The 23,284-nt window shown below is 43.7% G+C and overlaps 1 protein-coding gene across 1 annotated transcript; it reads left to right on the top strand.

Annotated features, from left to right (window-relative positions):
- Nucleotides 1-11,865: 11,865 nt before the first annotated feature.
- FITM2 (fat storage inducing transmembrane protein 2) lies at nt 11,866-17,516 on the top strand. The gene is made up of 2 exons (XM_007530882.2): nt 11,866-12,105; nt 14,571-17,516. The coding sequence occupies exons 1-2, from the start codon at nt 11,933-11,935 to the stop codon at nt 15,184-15,186; spliced, it is 789 nt and encodes a 262-aa protein (XP_007530944.1). The 5' UTR covers nt 11,866-11,932; the 3' UTR covers nt 15,187-17,516.
- The last annotated feature ends 5,768 nt before the right edge of the window (nt 17,517-23,284 follow it).

Here is a 23,284-nt window from a genome sequence, read left to right as displayed (position 1 = left end):
GGACTGGGGGAAGTTTAGGCTCTATAGTGAAAATGTGAGGGTCCTGCTGTCTTAGGTTTCGAGAAGACAATGGATAGTTACTGTTATCATCACATTATTTGGTAATTGGGTTAGCTTTGAAAAGTCCCTTTTTTAGACATACAATCAATTTTTCCCCCTCTCATATTAATTAAATAGTGATTTATATTACTACAGTTTAATAGGTGTGTACATAAACACCATTCCCATCACCAAAATATTGTGTCCTATCCCACCCACCCGACCCCACCCTCCGGCCCAGGAAGCCTCATGTCCACCCTCCCGCTCACCACAGGGTTTTTACTTTGATGCCCTACTTTCAATTTAGTCAGATCCTGCCTTTAGTTTCCCTTTCTGATCTTTCTCAACTTCTCTTGATGAGTGGGATCTTTCTGACTTAGTTCACTTAACATAATTCCTTCTAGCTCTGACCAAGATGGGTCAGAGAAGTTGAGTTCATTGTTCTTAGTAGCTGCATAGTATTCCATTGTGTATATATACCACAGCTTTCTCAGCCACTCATCTGTTGTTGGGCACCTGGGTTGCTTCCAGGTTTTAGCTATTATGAATTGTGCTGCTTTGAAGATAGGAGTACACACATCTTTTTGGTTGGGTGTTATGAGCCCAGCACGCTTCCGCTGCGCCACTCTGCTTTTGGTTGGGTGCTAAATGTCCTAAAACTTAACAGCAGGCTTGCCTGAGTTGGCTTTCCCATACCATTGAATTCACAATATAGTTATTTCCTAGTATAATTAAAAGTTTTATTTTATTTTATTTTATTTTATTTTTGTTTAACTAAAGCACTGCTCAGCTCTGGCTTATGATGGTATGGGGGATTGAACCTGGTTTTATTTAATTGATTAATTAATTTATTTATTTATGATAAAGATAGGAAGATAGTAGAAGAGAGAAAGAACCAGCTATCACTCTGGTACATGTGCTGCTGGGGATTGAACTCAGGACCTCATGCTTGAGAGTCCAATGCTTTATCCACTGTGCCACCTCCCAGACCACACTAAATTTTATTATTTTTTTAAAATTTAGTCTACTTATTGAGAGAGATCGCTGCCAAAACAATACTCTGGTATATGTGATGCCGAGGATTGAACTCAGGATCTCATGCTTGGAAGTCCTGCATTTTACTGCTGCATCACTTCTCAACCCTAAGTTGAAATGTTTTATGTTTTTTATAAAAATTTCTCTAGAGATGTATAATTATCCAACTCTAGGCTTAGCCCAAAGTAAGGAGATGAAAGACAACTACCAAATGGTTTTGCTCATATGTAGAATATATGTGTGTGTGTGTGTGTGTGTGTGTGTGTGTGTGTGTGTGTGTGTGTAGAGAGAGAGAGAGAGAGAGAGAGCCAAACTGTCTGTAAGCTTTGATGAGAACTATGGAGGTTATGGGAGCAGGGAGAGTGAAAAGCGGTGAAAGAAAGCGGTGGTTAAGAACTATACTCCTGGGAGTCGGGTGGTAGTGCAGTGGGTTAAACCCACGTGGCACAAAGCGCAAGGACTGGCACAAGGACTGGGGTAAGGATCCTGGTTCGAGCCCCCAGCTCCCCACCTGAAGGGAAGTAGCTTCACAGGCGGTGAGGCTGGTCTGCATGTGTCTATCTTTCTCTTGCCCTCTCTGTCTTCCCCTCCTGGCTCCATTTCTCTCTGTCCAACAATGACGACATCAGTAACAACAACAATAAAAAACAAGGCAACAAAAAGGTAAACGAATATAAAAAATTTTTTTAATCATTAAAAATAACTATACTCCTATAAGCTTACAATTTTGTAAAACATTATTAAATCATTCAATATATATATATATATATATATTGTCTCCAGGGTTATTTCTGGGGCTCAGTGCCTGCACTACGAATATATTGTTCCTGGAGGCTATTTTTTCCCTTTTGTTGCCTTTGTTGTTTATCATTGTTGTTGTTATTATTGATGTCGTTGTTGGATAGGACAGAGAGAAATGGAGAGAGGAGGGGAAGGCAGAGTGGGGGAAAGAAAGATACCTGCAGACCTGCTTCACCACCTGCTACCACCCGGTCCTCATCATTCATAATTTTTAAAAACTCTCCAGTGGAATCTCTAAGACTGTGAGAGCTATGGAGGTTATGGTTGCAGGAAGTTACGTCGTGGTTATGTGTTGGTGGGTGCAGTGTGGAGCTATACCTCTGTGATCACATAATCTTGTAAATTGTTATTAAATTACTAGCACAGATTTAATAAAACAACCTCCACTAATGAAGTTGCACAGTCTCACAAAGAACAAATTAATTCTTTTTTTTTATAGGAATACAAATTCTGGGAGTTGGGCAGTAGTGCAGCGGGTTAAGTGCATGTGGCGCAAAGCGCAAGGAACTGCATAAGGATCCGGGCTCGAGCCCCTAGCTTCCCACCTGGAGGGGAGTGGATTCACAAGAAGTGAAGCTGGTCTGCAGGTGTCTATCTTTCTCTCCCCCTCTGTCTTCCCCTCCTCTCTCTATTTCTCCCTGTCCTACCCAGCAGCAACAACAACAATAATAACTACAATAAAACAACAAGGGCAACAAAAGGGAATAAATAAATATTTTAAAAAGAAAGAAAGATTTGTACACCTATGTTCAAAGCAGCACAATTCATAATAGCTAAAACCTGGAAGCAGCTCAGGTGCCCAACAACAGATGAGTGGCTGAGAAAGCTGTGGTTTATATACACAATGGAATACTATGCAGCGATTAAGAACAATGAACCCATCTTGGACAGAGCTAGAAGGAATTATGTTAAGTGAGCTAAGTCAGAAAGATAAAGATGAGTATGGACAAAAGTTGAGAAAGAAGAACAGAAAGGGAAACTAAAAGCAGGATTTGACTAAATCTGGAGTAAGGCACCAAAGTAAAAACACTGGGGTGAGAGTGTGGGTGGATATTTGGCTTCCCGGGGCGGTGGAGATGGGGGTGGCGGTGGGGGGTGGGTGAGTGGGATGGGACACAGTATTTTGGTGGTGGGAATGGTGTTTATGTACACTCCTGTTAATTTGTAGTCATATATATCACTATTTAATTGATATGAGAGGGGAAAATTGATTGTATGTCTCAAACTTTTTAAAGCACAGAGTCTTTTTAATACATAGACTGAATCTTTGATATGTTGACTCTCTCAAAAGCCTAGACCAGGAAGAACAGAGGCAACCTGTGGCACAGCTATATACAAATAATGTCGAAGGACATAAATTATGGAGATCTTGGGTATGATACAGCAAATCCTAACAAAGGGATTTTTCAAAGTTAACTCAATTACCAAATAATGTGATTATAACAATAACTATCTATTGTCATCTTGAACCCTAAAACAGCAGGAACCTCACATTTCCACTATAGAGCCTATATTTCCCTCAGTCCTGGAAACTTAGGGTGGGGTGCACTTTCCTGCATGCTTCTCTCAGTTCATACCAAATAATATTGCATCTGCCGATCACAACCTAATCAACGCAATGAGTGCCATCCCAGCATGCTTCACTTCAGACTGTGTCCAGAGACTTCAGGTGTGGAATGACAACCTTTCAGCTTCATTACTCGGGTGAGACCTTTCCTTTCATAGTATTCTCTAATTCCATTCCAGATGGTTCACTTCCTAACAAAGTCTCCAATCTAGATATAGACCAGGTCCCATGAGATAGAGCATATGTTTACATGTATCCATCAACCAGGGAAAAATATACACCTGAAAACAAAAGTACACAATAGTCTGAAGTGAGTACCCCCCCCCCAACACTTCATCTGCACTATTCCAGCCTTTAGGTCCATGATTGCTCAACAATTTGTTTGGCTTTGTATGTTAACTCTCTTCTCAGCCACCAGGTTCCAGATGCCAGCATGATGACCAGACTTCCCTGGACAGATGATCTCACCAATGTGTCCTGGAGCTCCACTTCCCCAGAGCCCCAACCTCCTAGGGAGTATGGATCAACCAGTCAACACCCATGCTCAGCGGGGAAGCAATTACAGAAGCCAGACCTTCCACCTTCTGCATCCCACAATGACCTTGGGTCCATACTCCCAAAGGGATAAAGAATAGGAAAGCTATCAGGGGAGAGGAGGGGAGGGGATATGGAGATCTGGTGGTGGGAATTGTGTGGAGTTGTACCCCTCTTATCCTATGGTTTTGTTAATGTCTCCTTTTTAAAATAAATTTAAAAAAATTTAAAAAGAAAGAAAGAAAGAAATACAAATCCTAGGAGGACCGGATGGTGGCACATGTTATAGTGTAGAAGGACCCTGGTTTGAGCACCCAGTCCTCACCTGCAGGGGGAAAGCTTCACGAGAAGTTAAGCAGTGCTGCAGGTGTCTCTCTGTCTCTCTCCCTCTCTTTCTCCCCCTTCCCTCTTGATTTCTGGCTGTCTCTATCCAATAAATAAAAATAATAAAAACAAATTTAAAAAAAGGAAAGAAATATAAATCCTAAACATTTCAGGAGGTACATTTTTGATAATTCCTTCAGGTGGCACCTTGAGTTTCTATTCACCTAGTACCCTCTCCCCTTTGGGTCTAGGGCAGGGATCAGCATCTGTATTTTGGGGTGGGAGAAGGGAACCACATAGCAGATAGTGTTCAAGGGATAGCCCTGTTCCTAACCATTATGTATTTGTTACAAAACATGGTCATAAAGCACTCACCAATCTTCAGAGATGGAGATGGTCTCAAATACTATTTACAAACAGCCTGTATAATTGCATGATTTTTATTCTCATTCATGAAGAAGACCCACTGGTATAGTTAACATTATAATTTATATATAGAGAAGGAGAGAGTTCACAGCACTGCTTCACCATCCACAGGTCTTTCCTGATATCGTGATATTATGTAGTGCTTGAACCTGGAACCTTGTGCATTCTAAGGCAGACACTTTACTAAGTGAGCTATCTTCTGACCTTATTTTCTTTTTTTAAACTTGGCTTTTTGAAGACCTGAAGATATCTGGATATCTTAGATTGTTTCTTTTTTTTTTTTAAATTAATTTATTGGGGATCAGGCGGTTCTTCTTCTAGCGTTTGCCCTTCTACCATAGCCAGTTAACAGCGTCAGGTTGAGCCTGATGTAAAGTTTTGAGACCTCCTTTGAATCTGGAGAGGTGGCAGTCGTTGACTATGTGGGTCATAGTCTGTCTGTAGCCGCAGGGGCAGTTCGGGTCATCTCTGGCTCCCCAGCGATGGAACATAGCGGCGCACCGGCCATGGCCTGTTCAATAGCGATTGAGGAGGGCCCAATCATAACGTGCTAGGTCAAAGACGGGTTGACGCTTGCAGGGGTCTGTGATGAGGTGTTTGTTCTTTACCTCAGCTGACTGCCGACTCTGTTTCCAAGAGTCTGGAACAGAGAAGTTCAGTGTAGGCATAGGGGACCAGATTGGGTGACGAGACGTCAAGCGTTGGACAGGGTGGGCGAAGATATCCGCGTATATTGGCAGGTCCGGTCGAGCGTAGACGTGGGAAATGAACTTAGATGATGCCGCATCCCGACGAATATCTGGCGGGGCGATGTGGCTAAGAACTGGCAGCCATGGAACCGGGGTGGAACGGATGGTTCCAGAAATTATCCTCATGGAGGAATATAATTTGGAATCGACCAAGTGGACATGGGGGCTACGGAACCATACTGGGGCACAGTATTCTGCAGTGGAATAGCATAATGCCAGAGATGATGATCGTAGTGTGGAAGCACTCGCGCCCCATGAGGAGCTGGCCAGTCTTGCAATGATGTTACTCCTCACGCCCACCTTTGCTGCAGTTTTTATGAGATGTTCGTGAAATGACAGAGTGCGGTTGAGAGTAACGACAAGTTAGACTGGCTGGGCTTCATGCCAGATTCTCGTATCTCCAAGCTGCACATTAAGCTCACGCGAGGCCGAGGCATGGTGTAGATGGAAAACAGATGATACCGTTTTTGCAGTGCTAGGGATTAGTCGCCATTTTTTACAGTAATCAGATATCAGAGACATGTCTTTCGTGAGTGTTTCCTCAAGGATGTTGAACGGTAATGATGATCGGGCGGTAATGCAGCAGGTTAAGCGAACTTGGCGCAAAGCTCAAGGACCAGACTCCCCCAGCTCCCCAAGTCACTTCACAAGTGGCGAAGCAGGTCTTTAGGTGTCTATCTTTCTCTCTCCCGTCTCCCCTCCTCTCTCAATTTCTCTGTCCTATCCAACAACAACATCAATGGCAACAATAATGACAACAACAAGGGCAACAAAAAGGGAAAAAAATGGCCTCCAGGAGCAGTGGATTTGTGCTGCAGGCACTGAGCCCCAGAGATAACCCTGGAGGCAATAATAATAATAACAACAACAATTTATTATTGGATAGAAACAGATAGAAATTGAGGAAGGAGGAGTAGACAGAGAGACACCTGCAGGCCTGATCCACCATTTGTGAAGCTTTCCTCCTGCAGGTGGGAACCAGGGTCCTTGTGCACTGAAATATGTGTACTTAGCCAGGTGTACCACCACCTGGCCCAGCTGTGTTAGAACTTCAATGAGATAAATGCAGTTTACAGATATGAAGATGATTTTTATATGGGTTTAAGGAATTAATACTTTCAGTCATTAATTTATTGTTTAGCTTTGTTTGTTTGGTTTTTTGTTTTTGTTTTTGTTTTACCAGGGCACTGTTCAGCTGTGGCTTATGTTGGTGAGGGCATTGAACCTAGGACTTGGGAGCCTCAGGCTTGAGAGTCTTTTTGCATAACCATTATACTATCTACCCCAACCCTAATTTACTGATTCTGCACATGGGAGATTTTGAAACACCAGCCCATTATAGTAATAAATAAAAGGCAAATATGGTCACTATTTTGGTGTAGTGATATGAGATTATTTTTGGACAGATAGAGATGATGAATATATCAATATAAATGTTTTATTTGTACTAGAATAAAAGTAATGGGAACCCAAAATTTTATGCATGCTTTCACTTGGAAGATTATTCAGTGATTACTAAAGTTTTTAAATATTTATTTATTTATTCCCTTTTGTTGCCCTTGTTGTTTTATTGTTGTAGTTATTATTTTTGTTGTTATTGATGTTGTCGTTGTTGGATAGGACAGAGAGAAATGGAGAGAGGAGGGGAAGACAGAGAGGGGGAGAGAAAAGTAGACACCTGCAGACCTGCTTCACCGCTTGTGAAGTGACTACCCTGCAGGTGAGGAGCAAGGGGCTTGAACCAGGATCCTTATGCTAGTCCTTGTACTTTGTGCCACCTGCGTGCGCTTAATGCGCTGCACTACTGCCTGACACCCCTACTAACGTTTTTAATGTGTGTTTGTCAACAGAAGAATGCTAATAAAGGTACTGGTAGTATATGGATATAACCAATGCTATGGTAGTGTATGGATGTAACCAATGCTATGGTGATTGTGTGAAGGTGGTTGTGAGGAGTTGAATGATGGGTCCACCATCCCCTCAAAATTAGCTAAAATCATAATTCTTGGTACCTGAGACTGTGGTCTTCTTTGAAAATAGTCTTTTAAATTTTTTTCTATTATATTTACTTATTGGATAGAGACAGCCAGAAATAGAAAGGGAAGGGGATGATAGAGAGGGAGAGAGACACCTGCAGCCCTGCTTCACCACTTGCAAAGCTTTCCCCCTGCAGGTGGAGACTGGGGGCTCGAACCCGGGTCCTTATGCATTGTAACATGTGCATTCAACCAGGTGCTCCACCATCCAGCCCCCCCTTTTTGTTTTTTTTTAAGTCTCTTTTTTTTTTTTTTCCTCTAGGGTTATCGCTGGGGATCGGTGCCTGCATTACAAATCCACTGCTCCTGGAAGCTATTTTTTCCCTTTTGTTGCCCTTGTTGTTTACCATTGTTGTTGTTATTATTGCTGTCGTTGTTGTTGGTAGGCCAGAAAGAAATGGAGAGAGGAGGGGAAAACAGAGAGGGGACGAGAAAGACACCTGCAGACCTGCTTCATCACCTGTGAAGCAACCCCCCTGCAAGTGGGAATCCCAGGGCTCGAATCCGGATCCTTATGTCGGTCCTTTCACTTTGTGCCATGTGCGTTTAACCCACTGCGCTACTGCCTAGCCCTGGAAATAGTCTTTAAGGGGCTCAAAGTGAGGTCATCCAAGGCTAAGGGTAAATTCTAAACCCAAAGATCTGTGTCCTGATAAGAGACAAAAGGAGAAAGGATCTATCAACATTGTGTAGGAGAGAAGGCCAAGTGAAGTAGAGGCTGAAACTGTTAAGAGAAGAAAGTGCGTGTACCTGTGAGTATGTGTGTGTGTTGCCACTGCTAGGCTTTGGCTGATGTTTGGGATTGAGCCCAGGACCTCAAAAACTCAAGTATGAAAGTCTCTTTGCATGATCATTTTGCTGTCTCCCCAGCCCAAATTTCTATTGTTCTAAGACAACTCATTTGCTTACAGTTGCTATGGCAGCCCTAGGAAAGACTACATTGCAATAAATGACTCACAGTTGGGAAACACTGAATGAAAAACCCTACCTAATGTAGAGAAGGTTGAGCACTGTGATAAACTGAGTGACTGAGTTACCAACACCTTCTTCTGATTGTCCTCAGTCCTAGCATCTGGATTTTTTCAACATTAGAAATGGGTTTGCACAGCCTAGGAGGTGTTGCAGTGAATTAAGTGTTGGAGCGTGAGGTCCTGAATCTGATCCCCAGCATCACATGTGCCACATTGATGCTATTGGGTCTCTCTACCACTCATTATTTTTATTAATAAATAAACAACAAAAACAAAACCAGATCTGCTTGTTTTATGAAAATGCAATGATTCAACATTTAAATCGAATCACAGCTGTGTACATTTATTTATTAAATAATAATAATAATTATTATTATTTATCACCAGAGTTATTGCCTACATATCAATTCCATTATTCCCGAGGACCACTATTTTTCTTTCTTTTCTGAGAGAGACAGAGAAAAATACACAGAGAAAGAGAGACACTTATAACACTGCTCCACTTCTTGTAAGGTTCTTGCCTGTAGGTGGGAGATAGGGGTTTGAACCTGGGTCCTCAGGTGTGGTAACATGTGCACTCTACTAGGTTATGCATTAACTTTCTTTCTTTTTTATTTTTAAATTTTTTAAAACAAAGTATGTTTATTTATTTTATTATTATAATTTGTCTATTTATTTTAATATTTATTTATTCCCTTTTGTTGCCCTTGTTGTTTTTTATTGTTGCTGTAGTTATTATTGTTGTCGTTGTTAGATAGGACAGAGAGAAATGGAGAGAGGAGGGGAAGACAGAGAGGGGAAGAGAAAGATAGACACCTGCAGACCTGCTTCACCGCCTGTGAAGCAACTCCCCTGCAGGTGGGGATCCGGAGGCTCGAACTGGTACCCTTCCGCGGGTCCTTGCACTTTGCGCCACATGCGCTTAACCTGCTGCACTACTGCCCCTACTCCCTGTCTGTGTATTGTTTAACTAGAGCAATGCTCTGCTCTGGCTTATGGTGGTGCAGGGGATTGACCTGGGACTTCATATTTATTTATTTATTTATTTATTTTAATTTTTATTTATAAAAAGGAAACATTGACAAACCATAGGATAAAAGGGGTACAACTCCACACAATTCCCACCACCAGAACTCTGTATCCCATCCCCTCCCCTGATAGATTTCCTATTCTTTATCCCTTTGGGAGTATGGACCCAGCGTCATTATGGGGTGCAGAAGGTGTTGACAGGTCGATCTCTACTCCCAGCCTCTCTCTCTCTTTTCCTAGTAGGGTGGGGCTCTGGGGAGATGGGGTTCCAGGACACATTGGTGGGGTTGTCTGTCCAGGGAAGTCCAGTTGGCATCATGGTAGCATCTGGAACTTGGTGGCTGAAAAGAGAGTTAACATATAAAGTCAAACAAATTGTTGACTAATCATAAACCTAAAGGCCGGAATAGTGCAGATGAAGAGCTGGGGGGTGGGGGATTTCCCTTTTGTAAATAGCTCATAGGCCTATTTTAGTTATATTCCAAAGGGCCTGTGACTATACTAGTTTTTGTTTGTGTGTTTTCCCTGAGCCTGAAATCTGATATGCAGGTGGATCTGAGTTATTTTAAAAATATTTTAAAATATTTTATTTATTTATTTATTAATGAGAAACATAGGAGGAGAGAGAAAGAGCCAGACATCACTCTGGTACATGTGTTGCCGGGGATTGAACTCAGGATCTCATGAGTGAGAGTCCGATGTTCTATCCATTGCGCCACCTCCTGGACCACGGATCCAAGTTATTGTCTGGAGAGATTATGTCATGGCTAGAAAAAGGACCAGAAAGCTGGATCAAGGAAAAGAGTAGCTCCCAACTATGGGAAAGGTGTATAAATATTGTTGACTGTAAACCCAATCAATTTGATGTTATCTGGGGCCCATATTCAGCTTAGGAGCCTATGTGACCTCTGCATCCATGTACATCTGAGTTTACATTCTGTGGTCATTAGTAGGAACATTCCAAGCTGCCCATCTTCCTCAGGTGTAGCGTAGAGTATGTTGTCCAGCCTCCCTTCAGAGGATGGAACATTCTCTACCATTGTTGATCCAAATTGAAGGCAAGCCCACAAAGGGGTCTATTGTGTTGTTCCTGATAGAGATGACTGGTAATATTGGGGAGTGGGATTTATTTGAGGTCTATGCTCATCATATCTGTTTGGGAATCTAAGGACTCCCCAACTAGGGCCCTAGCTGATGGGGTGGCCTGATAGTGACTAAAGAGTCATCCTTGACCTGGAACTTTGAAGCCTCAGGCATGAGTCTCTTTGCATAACCATTATGCTATCTAGCCCTGCCCTTGCATTTATTTTCTAATGAAATTTAATCTTATCTTCCTGTACAGGAACCACTGTAATTAACCTGAAGTTCACAACTAAGTCTCTCTTTTTTTCATTTTTTATTTCTGATTAATAGTGGATTACAAGATTGTAAGATTACAGGGTGTATTTCCACAGAGCACCCACTACCAAAGTTCTGTGTTCCTAACCTCTCACCTCTCACCTCCCAAAGACAATCAGTTCTCACGAAGTCTTAGAAACAACTTGTTTGCTTCTGGCTTTTGTTTGTTTTATTTTATTTTGCAAGTTCATGTGTATCAGTTCTCTAGATTCCACGTATGAGTGAAACCATCTAGTAGTTGTCTTTTATCTCTACTAATTTTGCTAAGCATAATCACCTCCAGTTCTATCTATTTTGCCCCACAGGACACAACATAAGCTTTTTTTGATTGCAGAGTAGTATTCAATGGAATATATATCCTGTAACTTCTTTAGCTTGTCATCCGTCAGTGGGCATTTAGGCTGCTTTCACTGTTTGGCTATTATGAATAATGCAGCTATGACCATAGGGGCACATGCACAACTAAGTCTTACGAGGTTTGAATTCCTGCCTCTCCATTTTACAGATAAGAACACTAAGACCCAGGCTGGGGACACAGCATAATGGTTATGCATAAGTCTTTCATGCTTGAGACTCTGAGGCCCAAGGTTCAATCCCCAGCACCACCATAAGCAAGAGCTGACCAGTGCTCTGGTGTCACTCTGTCATTAAAATAAATATATAAAACCTTTAAAAAAAATCTGAGACTTGGAAAGAAGGTTTCCAAGACACTAAAGAATGCTCCAATTCATGTAGCACAACCTTTATTCTTCCCCAACTCCAGCAAACTCCCTCTAGCGCTATTTCCTACAAGTAGTAAATGGGAGCCCAAGTCAGAGCCAGCCTTAGGGCTCCGGGAAAGCAGGCTGTAGAGGCCGCCAGTGGCCAGGAGGGGGAGCTCGCGAACTCTAGAGCGAGAGAACGGCGGGGGCGGGGTTTGCAGGAGGCGCGCATGCGCCGAAAGCAAATTGTCCGCGCCTGCCAAAGGGCGAGACGGTGGCCGAGAGGGCTCAGAGCGGCGGACGGTGGCCGACGAGTTCGGGCATGGAGCACCTGGAGCGCTACGCGTGGTTTCTCCGGGGGACTCTGGTGCGGGCGGCCGTGCGGCGCTACCTGCCCTGGGCGCTGGTGACTACCATGCTGCTGGGTTCCCTCCTCAAAGAGTTCTCCCCGCTGCCAGAGAGCTACCTGAGCAACAGGCGCAACATCCTCAACCTGTGAGTGCGCTGGCGCCCGGGAGCCGGGAGAGCCAAGGGGGACCCTGCACGGCCGGTGTCACTGGTGCCCACACCGGCAGACAGCCTGAGCTTGCTGGGGAGAGGGCGGCGGGGCTGTCGGGGTGCGTGGGGGCTGCAGGGGGCCCCCGTGAGCCGGCCTGTCGCTGCCCCGGCCCCGGGAGGTGCCCCTTCCCTCTTGCCTGCAGCTGTCAGCCCTCCCGCCGCCACCCCCACAACCCTTCGCTGTCCTCGAACACCCGTGACAGCCCGTCGCCCTCCCCCCTCCTTCGAGAGCCTGTCCCGGCCAGAGGGAACCCCCAGCCAGTGACAGCCACGGAGGGGGAAGCCCTTGGGCTGTGTGACCTTTGCCTCTGGCTTTCCCAGGACCTCCAACGCCACTCAGAGTTCATGACAGTGACCCAGGAAAGCGGTCCCGACTGGGCTCTTTGAAACATCTCAACTCCATCCACTCTCTTTTTTTTTTTTGAACTCTTGAATTTCAAGCTTATTTCCCTCCCTCTCCCTCCCCCCTCCCCCTTTCTCTTCCCCTCCCTCTCCCCCTCTCTTACAGTCATACAGAGAAACTGAAAAGTAAAACTTCTCCCTTGTGAGTCTACGTCAGTCCTCTCAGCTCAATTTTGATGATCTACTTAAAACCCTGGCTTTTCTCCTTGACAGCTTTATCAAGTGTTTGACAGGTCTCCGCTCCAGTAAGATCCTCTTTTATCAAGTGTTAGACAGGTCTCCGCTCCAGTAAGATCCTCACTTATCAGTTTCTTGGAAGACTTGGGTGGCAGGTTCTTGGGTAGGGCCTGAGAAATCTTTGAAACTCAGAGAAGGGTTGTCTGTCCTTGGTCCACCTTCCTTCTGCACTCACCCATGCAGAATGGACTAAGAATAGATGAGAGTGGCAGTGGCCCCAAGTCTCTTGCATGTGTGTTTACTGCAGCTGGTCCCCAGGGCAGCCACCTGTGATGAGCCCAGAGCAGGCAACTGGTGCTTTATCTGGCCTGGGTAAGCTGGGGACCAAGCTGATTGGCAGAGAAGTTTCTGTTGTTTGCTGGCAGCTGTGGATCCCACTTTATTCTAAGCCTCTGTGCTAATTCTTGGAAGGGAACTGGTGAATCGTTGGCTTTGGACAGGATTTTAAAAATCATTCAGTCCTCTCAGCTCTGTTGAACAGCGCAGGAAACTAAGAAGTGTGGTAGCAAGTTAAGTCAGAGTCAGGGTTTGACTCGGTTTCCTGGCTTGAAGTCAAGCTCTGTCCAAACATGGTTCCTGCCATGTAGGAAAGAGCCAGGGGTGTAGAAAAGACGGGGCTGGCTAGACCTGGGCACAGTTTGTGTTTCCTGGTTCTGTGAGTGTGGTGTTTTTTTTTTTTTCTGAGCATCAGATCCTAATCTAACAATGGTACAGGGCAGGGGAGATAGAACAATGGTTATACTAAAGACATTCAGGCCAGAGGCTGTAAAGTCTTACCTTCAAGTCCCCACAGCATCATATGCCTGACCTGAGCAGTGCTCTGGTAAAATAAAGTAAGTAAAATAAAGTAATAAAAGAAAAATTTGATTAATGATACCTTCGTCCCATAGTAACTACGAATCTTCTATGGAAAGTGAATATATGTGGGGTGGGGGTAGATAGCATAGTGGCTATGCAAATAGACTCTCATGCCTAAGACTCCCTCAAGTCCCATTCAGTCCCCCGCTGTTATTTAGTTTCTGTGCAAACAGCATAGGGTTTAAGTTCAGCTGCCACTGCCACTCGTGTCATCTGTTCATAGCCCGTTTTGCATGAAAGAGTGCAGAAAGAAGGTAGACCCAAGGACAGACAACCCTTCTCTGAGTTTCAAAGATTTCTCAGTTGAATACCAGCTCTAGCGCTCCAAACTTCCACTTAAGTCTGATACTTCCCTGTGGCTCAACCCTCTTATCTGTGAAATGGGGTTAGTAACATATAATAATGAGTAACCACCTCAGAGAGTCATTTAAACGGTGCGATTAACTAGCGTGTAAATTAAAAAATTTTTTTTTACATTTATTTATTTTCCCTTTTGTTGCCCTTGTTTATCGTTGTTGTTGTTATTGCTGTCATTGTTGTTTGATAGGACAGAGAGAAATGGAGAGAGGAGGGGAAGACAGAGAGGGGGTGAGAAAGATAGACACCTGTAGACCTGCTTCACTGCTTGTGAAGTGACTCCCTTGCAGGTGGGGAGCTGGGGGCTCGAACCGGGATCCTTATGCTGGTCCTTGGGTTTTGTGCCACCTGCGCTTAACCTGCTGAGCTATGCCCAACTCCCTAGCGTGTAAATTTTAAGCACTTAGTAAAAATGTATCAGGTGCGTAGTGACAAATGGTTTTGTCAGCTTTTTTTCCTTTCTCCTCCCTTGGGAGCTCCGAGACCTGAGTCACTATTGGCTCTTTGCCACGTCTCCTATCTTCACTTCCACTTTGCTTCTCTGCCAGGTATTTTGTCAAAGTGGCCTGGGCCTGGACCTTCTGTCTCCTGCTGCCTTTCATCGCCCTCACCAACTACTCCCTGACGGGCAGGGCCAGCCTGGTGCTGCGGCGGCTGAGCACCCTCCTGGTGGGCACAGCTATCTGGTACAGCTGCACGGCCATCTTCTCCGGCATCGAGCACTACACGGGCAGCTGCTACCAGTCACCAAGCCTGGTGGGGGAGAGGAAGGAACACCAGAATAAGCAGCAGTGCCACGGAGAGGGAGGCTTCTGGCATGGCTTTGACATCTCAGGCCACTCCTTCCTGCTGACCTTCTGTGCGCTCATGATCGTGGAGGAGATGGCCGTGCTGCACGAGGTGAAGACGGATCGCGGCCACCACCTCCACACCACCATCACCACCCTGGTGGTGGCCCTCGGTTCCCTGACCTTCATCTGGGTGTGGATGTTTCTGTGTACAGCTGTTTATTTCCATGACCTGTCCCAGAAAGTGTTTGGGACCATGTTCGGTTTGCTGGGCTGGTATGGGACATACAGGTTTTGGTATCTGAAATCCTTTTCCCCAGGACTTCCTCCCCAGAGCTCTAGTTTGAATTTGAAGCAAGATAGTTACAAGCAGTAAAAGAGAAAGAAAATGGGATAACTACAGGACAATGGCTAATTTATTTTTCTTAGTTATTTAATGGAATGATCTCTTCTACATCAGAGAGGAAGCTTACCAGGCAGTGTGGGTGGGTGACGGTGGAGTCTGGACCAGCTCAGTCCCCAGACTATTTTTGATGTCTTCACCGCCATTTCCAGTCAGGTCCTTTTTGTCCCTGCCAGACTTAATTTGAATCCGGACCAGCCCTTTTGTCCCCAGAGGACAGAATCAGGAAAGTCTCTGGTGTGTTGCTGGAAAGTGGATTAGGCCCTCGGGACTCTTTCTATGGCCACCATAAACTTCCTGAGTCTAGATGTTTTCTATCTTTAATGGCTGTTGAGGCTGTTATTTTGTACTATTTCCCTCTGGCCAGTTTTTCACAAACATTTATTTCCAGAAGACTCTTTACCAATCAACCTCCCAAAAGACACTGCCTGGTTGTAGTTCTTGTCTCATCACGGAATGTAGGAATATTGCAACTGACTTGTGATCAGCTCTCCAGAGAGCTGAACTGGAATGCCTCTGTGACTGTGTGTGGGGTGACTTCCATGTAACAAGCACTGTCCACAGTTACATAGTGGCTTTAGAAGCAATAAGGTTGCCTTTTCCCCCTCCCCCTTCTACTTTGAGTGAATGCTTTATAGTTTTTAATGACAACTATAGCATTTGTTCTTAGACAGAAAATCTCTTGAAAAGTCACTCAGAATTTCAGTGCTGCATTTTTGACAGTTTGTAGACTGCCTTAAGCTTTTTTTTTCTTTTGAACACTAATTTACTTTTCATAACCAAATACTTCCAGTATTAAAATCCACCTCACAGACTTGTTTGCTCTGTTAAGAGTAAGACTGGAAAGCAGGTATTATTATAACAGTAACTTGATTAATTTTATGCCAAGTCAGATGCATTTGCAAAATGCAGATTTGCACTGAAGACTTTCCTAATCACACACAGTGGTACAGACTGAACCTGTAAGTACATTGATAACCTGCCAAGGTCCAAGGCATTTTGACCATTTGGACAAGATTCTGACAGAAGTGAAGGAAAATGTCTTCCATTGACTTTGATAGCGAGACACCAGCCTGTTTGCAAAAATATCCTTCTTGAATAGTGGCCTGCCTTTGGCCCCCACCCTCTTCTCACTTGCACCACCGGTAAAACCAAACCAAACCTGGATCTATTCAGCTGACTTTACATTCAATATTTTCTCCCCCCCCCCCTTTTTTAAGCACTTCTCAACTACCAAACTTGTCATCCTGTGACCTTCACTGTGAGGGTGCTGGGAAGGGTTAACAATCTTGATCACCTTCATACCTAGAAAGCTCAGTTACATGCTCTCCTCCACTTCCTCCCACTCTTTCAAACCAAGTCCCTTGCATTTGGGGTAATCATTGAGACTTCTGTGCCTCCCCACTCCCACCCCAACCCCCACCAGCCTGGTAATTGCAATAGCTGGTAAATACTACATTTGACTGGCTTAATCAAGCAAAGGTTGTTAGGAACTTGAGGTCTGGAAACTCTTCAGGGCGAACTGCATTTGTATAATGATATATTTAAAATACCTAGTTCTATGGGTTGTAAGTTAACTTGTATTAAAATGTGTGTAGATGATATGCTGTACCCAGAAGTGGCAGGAATACATGCAGTGAAACTTCAGAGGTGTCACTGAATCCTCTGAGATCACTGGCAGAATGTGAAGGCCCCATGAGACAGTATCTTGCCCTCTGAAGTTTATAGTGCTAAAAAACAATATTTATAAGTTGAGAGAGCTAGTTGGTTTTAGTCATGAGTCTAGAAGCAGCCCATCCAATAAGTAGGAAGGTAGGTATTGGAAGGGCTAGCACAAAATGGATGGCTTTATATATAAATCTGAAAGAGGATGGGACATAGCTATTAGTTAAAGAAAAAAAAATTATTTCAGGTAAAGCCACCTTCTGAGGAAGGCAGGGGCTGTCTAATATGCAAATGATTTTACTTGTGTTGATCTGGGCACTAGATTGATTCCTTTAAGGTTATGCTTTTGGGAGAGGTCGAAACTGCTCTTGAATTGGGTTCTAAGTCTGGGTGGAGCCCAGTATGAGCTCCATTTTGGAGGCTTTTAAACCTCAATGGGATTGGGCTAGCTGTGTGTTGGGGCAGTGGGGAAGGGAGGTGTGCTTGTTGAATGTGTTAAAATCTTGTCATGTTTCATGTTTAGTGGTGAAAGGCAACAGACACAAGATGCCTTGAGAAGTCCTGTATGTCACTGTGAAGTCTCCAGACATTTCTGTTATGGATCTGATTCAGGCTCAGCATTAAATTGTCAGCTCCCCGGCCTTCTGTATTGATTACTTTTCCACCACTTCCTGTCTGTTCTGGCACCACTGACTTTTTTTTGGAACATGCTCTCTATCCCTAGATGAGACAGCTTGGCTTTGCTGAAGGAGTTTGGCTCTAGGCAAATGAGAGATGTGGGTTCAAATGTTAGCACAACTATTGATTGCTCTCTGACCACAGGAAGTCTCATTTGCTTATTTGTCAAGTGTGATGCTGCTGTTAGAATTGAGGTAAATTGTGTGTGTGTGTGAGTATACATATATATGTACACACATATATATGATTTATGAAGATACTCATATTGCTCATTTTGCTTATTTGTCTCATTTTGCTTATTTGTCAAGTGTGATGCTGCTGTTAGAATTGAGGTAAATTGTGTGTGTGTGTGAGTATACATATATATGTACACACATATATATGATTTATGAAGATACTCATATTGCTCATTTTGCTTATTTGTCTCATTTTGCTTATTTGTCAAGTGTGATGCTGCTGTTAGAATTGAGGTAAATTGTGTGTGTGTGTGAGTATACATATATATGTACACACATATATATGATTTATGAAGATACTCATCAGACATGTTTAGTAGATGGTAATCCCCTACTTCCTTTTTTTTTTTTTTTTTCTTGACTAAACCTTTAGAACTCTCTGGCTCCTCCAGAAAAGGCATGGAAACTAGCACCTTTTGAATGTCAATTTGGGTCTGGTTTCCTGTTGAACCAGTCTTACGTTGTCTTTTGAAAAGTGTCGTTTGTGGCCCATGAGGTGGCACAGTGAGTACAGCACAGTACTTGCCAGCATATGGTCCTCAATTCAATCCCCAGCACCACATATACCAAAATAATGTTCCACTTCGCTCTCTTTCATTAAGAAATACAGAAAACAGAAGCATCTGTGGTCCTCCCAGGTGCTGAACAAGAGACTTCTGAGGGCATTTGCAGTCACAGAACGCGGCATGTTTGTTTTGTCTCTCCATGTCAAGGCTCGCTCACTGACACCACTCTCTCCATGTGCATCTGTCAGAGTCTGAGTACCAGACTGTATTTAGAAAATGGCTCTTGCCACTGTTAGGTACACACAGATCACGTGTGTGTAAACAAGAAAATCAAGTAAACTGGAGATAATAAACTCTATTATGTTCCAGCAGGTTATTTTGTGTGTTCCTTTCTAATTCTTTTTAATTATTTATTTACACAGAACACTGTCAGCTCTGGATTGTGGTGGTGCTGGGGTGTGAACTTGGGGACCGAGGAGCCTTCTCATTTGCATAATAACTCTTCCACTGTCTCCCCTAGCCCTGAGTTTTCTAAAACCCACCACAAAATCCAGAAGCCAACCCATTTTATGAAATTAATTTTTTCTTGAGCTACTCAGTTTTTTTGTTTGTTTGTTTTTTGGTCTTGTTTAGATAGAAACAAAGAGGCAGAGAGAAAGTGAAAGAAACCACACTGAAGCTTCCTTCAATGTAGTGCAGGGCCAGGCTTGAAGCTAGGTCCCATGTGGCAAAGCAATACACTATTCAAGTGAGCTCTTTTGTCAACCCAGTTATATAAAGATTTTTTTTGTTTGTTTTGTTTTGTTTTTAAACCTGAGCACTGCTCTAGTTTATGGTGGTGTGTGGGACTGAACCTGAGGCTTTGGAGCCTCAGGCATTATGCTACGTCCCCTCCTCCATATGTAGGATTTTTGTGGTTACAGTTACTCTTTTTTTTTTTTTACTCCTAAATCCTGTTTAGTTATATATTTCTTAGACTGATTTACTCCTACCTTCTGCCATGCCTATGCCTTAGAGTCCTGAAGTGTGGATCAGCTCCATTTGGGAGCAGTTTGCTTGGCAGAGGATAAAAGGTAAGCCTCATGAAGTAGCACTGAAGAAAAGTTACAAAGTTGACTTGTGTGAGATCGTCCTTGAATGTGCCCTGGAGACCTGTGCACATGTGAAGGCTGGCTCTGTGGGCCTTTAACTGCCCATTCATTTGTCAGTCTGACCTGCTTGGCACCTCCTGTTAGGTAGTGTCGAAAGCTCTAACTTCCCTGCCTAGATTTCTTCAGCAGCAGCAAACCCTTCTTGAGTTCATGCTGTGGGCCAGGAACTGGACTGGGATGATAAACTCACCCTAGCGGAGTGGGTGGTCCAAACTGGAGCTGAAGTTGTGTGCTGAGTTTGCCAGGATGAATTTGTTACAACTATGACCTGGGAATTTTCACTGTTCTAGAGGAAATACCTAAGAAGGAGGCCAGGTAGTGATGCACCTGGTTGAGCACACATGTTACAATGCACAAGGACCCTGGTTCAAGCCACCAGTTCCATCTGCAGGAGGAAAGCTTTGAGAATGGTGAGGCAGAGCTGCAGGTGTCTGTCCTCTCTCTCTAGCTCCCCCTTCTGCTCAACTTCACCTGTCTCTACCCAATAAATAAAAAATAAAGATAAAAGGTATTCAAGATTTGGCCTGCTTCCTCAGTCTTCTTTTAAAACATATAGACAGGGAGTCAGGTGGTAGTGCATCGGGTTAAGCACACTTGGCGCAAAGTGCAAGGACCAGAGTAAGGATCCCCATTTGAGCCCCAGCTCCCCCCCCCGCCCCCCATTCGAGCCCCAGCTCCCCACCTGCAGGGGAGTCGCTTCACAGGTGGTGAAGCAGGTCTGCAAGTGTCTTGTCTTTCTCTCCCCATATCTGTCTTCCCTTCCTCTTTCCATTTCTCTCTGTCGTATCCAACAACAACGACATCAATAACAACAACAATAATAACTACAAAAAAAAAAAACACCAAGGGCAACAAAAGGGAAAATAAATTAATTTTTAAAAAGTATAAGAAACAAGGGGGCCAAGTGGTGATGCACCCGGTTACCACTTGCAAGGACCCGAATTCAAATCCCTGCTCCCCACCTGCCGGAGGACACTTCACACGTGGAGAAACAGGTCTTTAGGTATCTCTCTTTCTCCCTCTCTGTCTCCCCCTCCTCTCTCAATTCCTCTATATTATATCAAATAAAATTGAAAAGAAGAAAAAGGGGCAGTGGGAATGTCCACCAGGAGTGATGGATTTGTAGTGCTGGCACTGAGCCCCAGCAATAACCCTGGTGACATAAGAAGGGAGATATAGGGACAACTACCCCTGGAGAACAATGGAATACTTTTACAAAAGATAGCAATGCTTTTCAGTTGTGAGGGATGCTAAGCCCAGGCAGTTAGGCAAGCAGAGAGAAATTGCAAGGGAGTGAGAACAGCATAAGCAAAGGGTCATGATTTACAGCATTGTTTGATTTGCTGTAATGACTTCATTCAGATATCCCTTCTCAAGAAATGCAACTTTCCTGTTATTTTCAAGAACAACAAAGATTGGAGAAAGGCGGATTTAAAGACTGTTGGTGGAGGTTATAGTTGTGTCCTGCTACAATATAAGAAACACGCAGCTAGAAGTTAGTGTAGGAACCAAGCATCAGCTTATACCACAAAGCTAGACACCTCACTATGCATACAGCCCTGAGTTCCAGCACTGGCACCATATGGGAGCACCACAGCACCAACACTGGAGGAAGTTCCATCAATGGTAAAACAGTGCTGTGGAGTCCCTCCCTCTCCGTTAGTCTCTATCTGAAATTTAAAGACTGGAAAAAGAAATGGCCTCGGAGAGGTGGAATCACCCATGTGTCAGACCCTGACACCCTCCCCTACACACACACACACACACACACACACACACACACACACACACACACACACACGGAGTTAGAATACCTGACTTTGAGGCAGGTTCTGTGTTTTCTTTCTGTTTTTCTGTGGGTCCTGCAAATACACATTGGACATCTCTGGCTCTCAATTCCCATATCTGATAAGTGATGGGAATAGATAGGATATTTCCACTAGCCCTTCTGTTTCTCAGCTCTGTTTGATACCAAGTTCTTTTCAAGCTGGCTATGACTTATTTCAGAAAACAGCGTGAAAAGGTCCTCCCACTTGGCACTGAGGTGGCAGCTGGTTCCCCAGTGAGTGATGAGGGAGCTGACCTTCGGGGCATCTCACTGTGCCACCGCCCTCTTGTGTCACCAGCATGGAATCATGCAGACCTGGCTTCATGGGGCCATATACACTTCCTGGATGTGGGAGGAGCTAAATCTCAGTCTCAGAAGGATAAACTGTTGAATCCTTTAAAAAGAAGGAAAAAGCACGAGGTACAAAGCGCAAGGACCGGCGTAAGGATCCCGGTTCTAGCCCCCGGCTCCCCACCTGCAGGGGAGTCGCTTCACAGGCGGTGAAGCAGGTCTGCAGGTGTCTATCTTTCTCTCCCCATCTCTGTCTTCCCCTCCTCTCTCCATTTCTCTCTGTCCTATCCAACAACAACAACAACAATAATAACTACTACTACAATAAAAACAAGAGCAACCAAAAATAAATAAATAAATATTTAAATAAAAAAGAAGGGAAAAAAAAGATGGGGGGAGAGAACCTAATGTTTATGCAAACAGAATCTCATACCTGAGGCTCTGAGTTCGAAGGTTCAATACCCCCTGCACCACCAGAAGGCAGAGCTGACCAGTGCTCTGGTAAATCAAACAGTCAATAAAAATAAAAACATTTTTGATGGACATGAAGGAGAAGGATTATTCTGTTAGGAAAAATTCTGGGCTGTAGTCACCCTTAGGAGTTGTCCCAGATATAGTCTCTAGTGCCTTTTGAAAAATTTAATTTAATTTAATTTTTGAGAGAGATGCAGAAAGATAAGCACACACACAGAGAGAAAAACACCAGATCACTGCTCAGCTCTGGCTTATGGTGGTGCAGGGGACTGAACCTGGAATTTAGGAGCCTCAGGCATGACAGTCTATTTGCATAACGATTATGCTGTGTCCCCCGCCCTTCTAGTGCCTTTTAAAGTTGAACACAAAGCAAAAAAAAAGTTACTTTCATACACCAGGGAGAAAGGAGAGGGATAAATTGGTACCACCTGTTTGATATCAATGGTACCTGTTAGTAACCTAGTCACAATGAAACTATCCAACACATCTCACTAAAGACTTCCTTTTTTTCTTTCTTTCTTTCTTTCTTTTTTTTTTTTTTGATGCTCAGTTGCAACTGCACTATCAGACAGGAATTAACAGATCTTTCCCTTAGTTGTTTTTCTACTATTGCTCCTAATATTGTCTGAGAAGGTGGTATCAGAGTTGAGAATAGGGCTAAAAAGCTGGATTAGGGCAAAGAGTAGTTCCCAAACTTGAAGAAAGTATATACATACAATTAACTGTTTACCCCATCTATCTGACACAAAGCACATATATGTTCATATTTAGCATAAGAGCCCGTGCAGACTCTGAGTCTGTCAGTTTAAGCTCAAAGTCCTTGGTCACATCTAAAACAAAATTTTCTTTCTGTGGTTCTATTCATTCTTTTTATTTATTTGTTTAAATTTTTTTTTAGTATTTACTTATTTTTCATTCTGTTGCTCTTGTTATTATTATTGTTGTTGTTATTAATGCTGTTGTTGTTGGATAGGACAGAGAGAAATGGATAGAGGAGGGGAAGGCAGAGAGGGGGAGAGAAAGATAGATACCTGCAGACCTGCTTCACCGCCTGTGAAGCGACTCCCCTGCAGGTGGGGAGCCGGGGGCTTGAACCGGGATCCTTATGCCGGTCCCTGCGCTTTGTGCCACATGCGCTTTTCATTCTTTAGTTCTCAAAATTGTTGAAGCCCAGTAGGGAAAAAGAAAAAGAAAACTGAAAGGAATGATTAGTAAGTTATATTCCAGAAGTGCATGAGAAAA

Source organism: Erinaceus europaeus, chromosome 1, assembly GCF_950295315.1.
Source record: "Erinaceus europaeus chromosome 1, mEriEur2.1, whole genome shotgun sequence".
Taxonomy (NCBI): Eukaryota; Metazoa; Chordata; class Mammalia; order Eulipotyphla; family Erinaceidae; genus Erinaceus; species Erinaceus europaeus.
Note: the sequence above shows the minus strand (reverse complement) of the source record. Positions and strands in the feature narration are given on the sequence as shown.

Bases quoted from the DNA above. Each gene is read 5' to 3' on its own strand.
- FITM2 (XM_007530882.2), top strand. From the start codon at position 11,933: ATGGAGCACCTGGAGCGCTACGCGTGGTTTCTCCGGGGGACTCTGGTG. The intron at 12,106-14,570 runs GTGAGTGCGCTG...CTTCTCTGCCAG, and splicing joins AGGCGCAACATCCTCAACCT to GTATTTTGTCAAAGTGGCCT.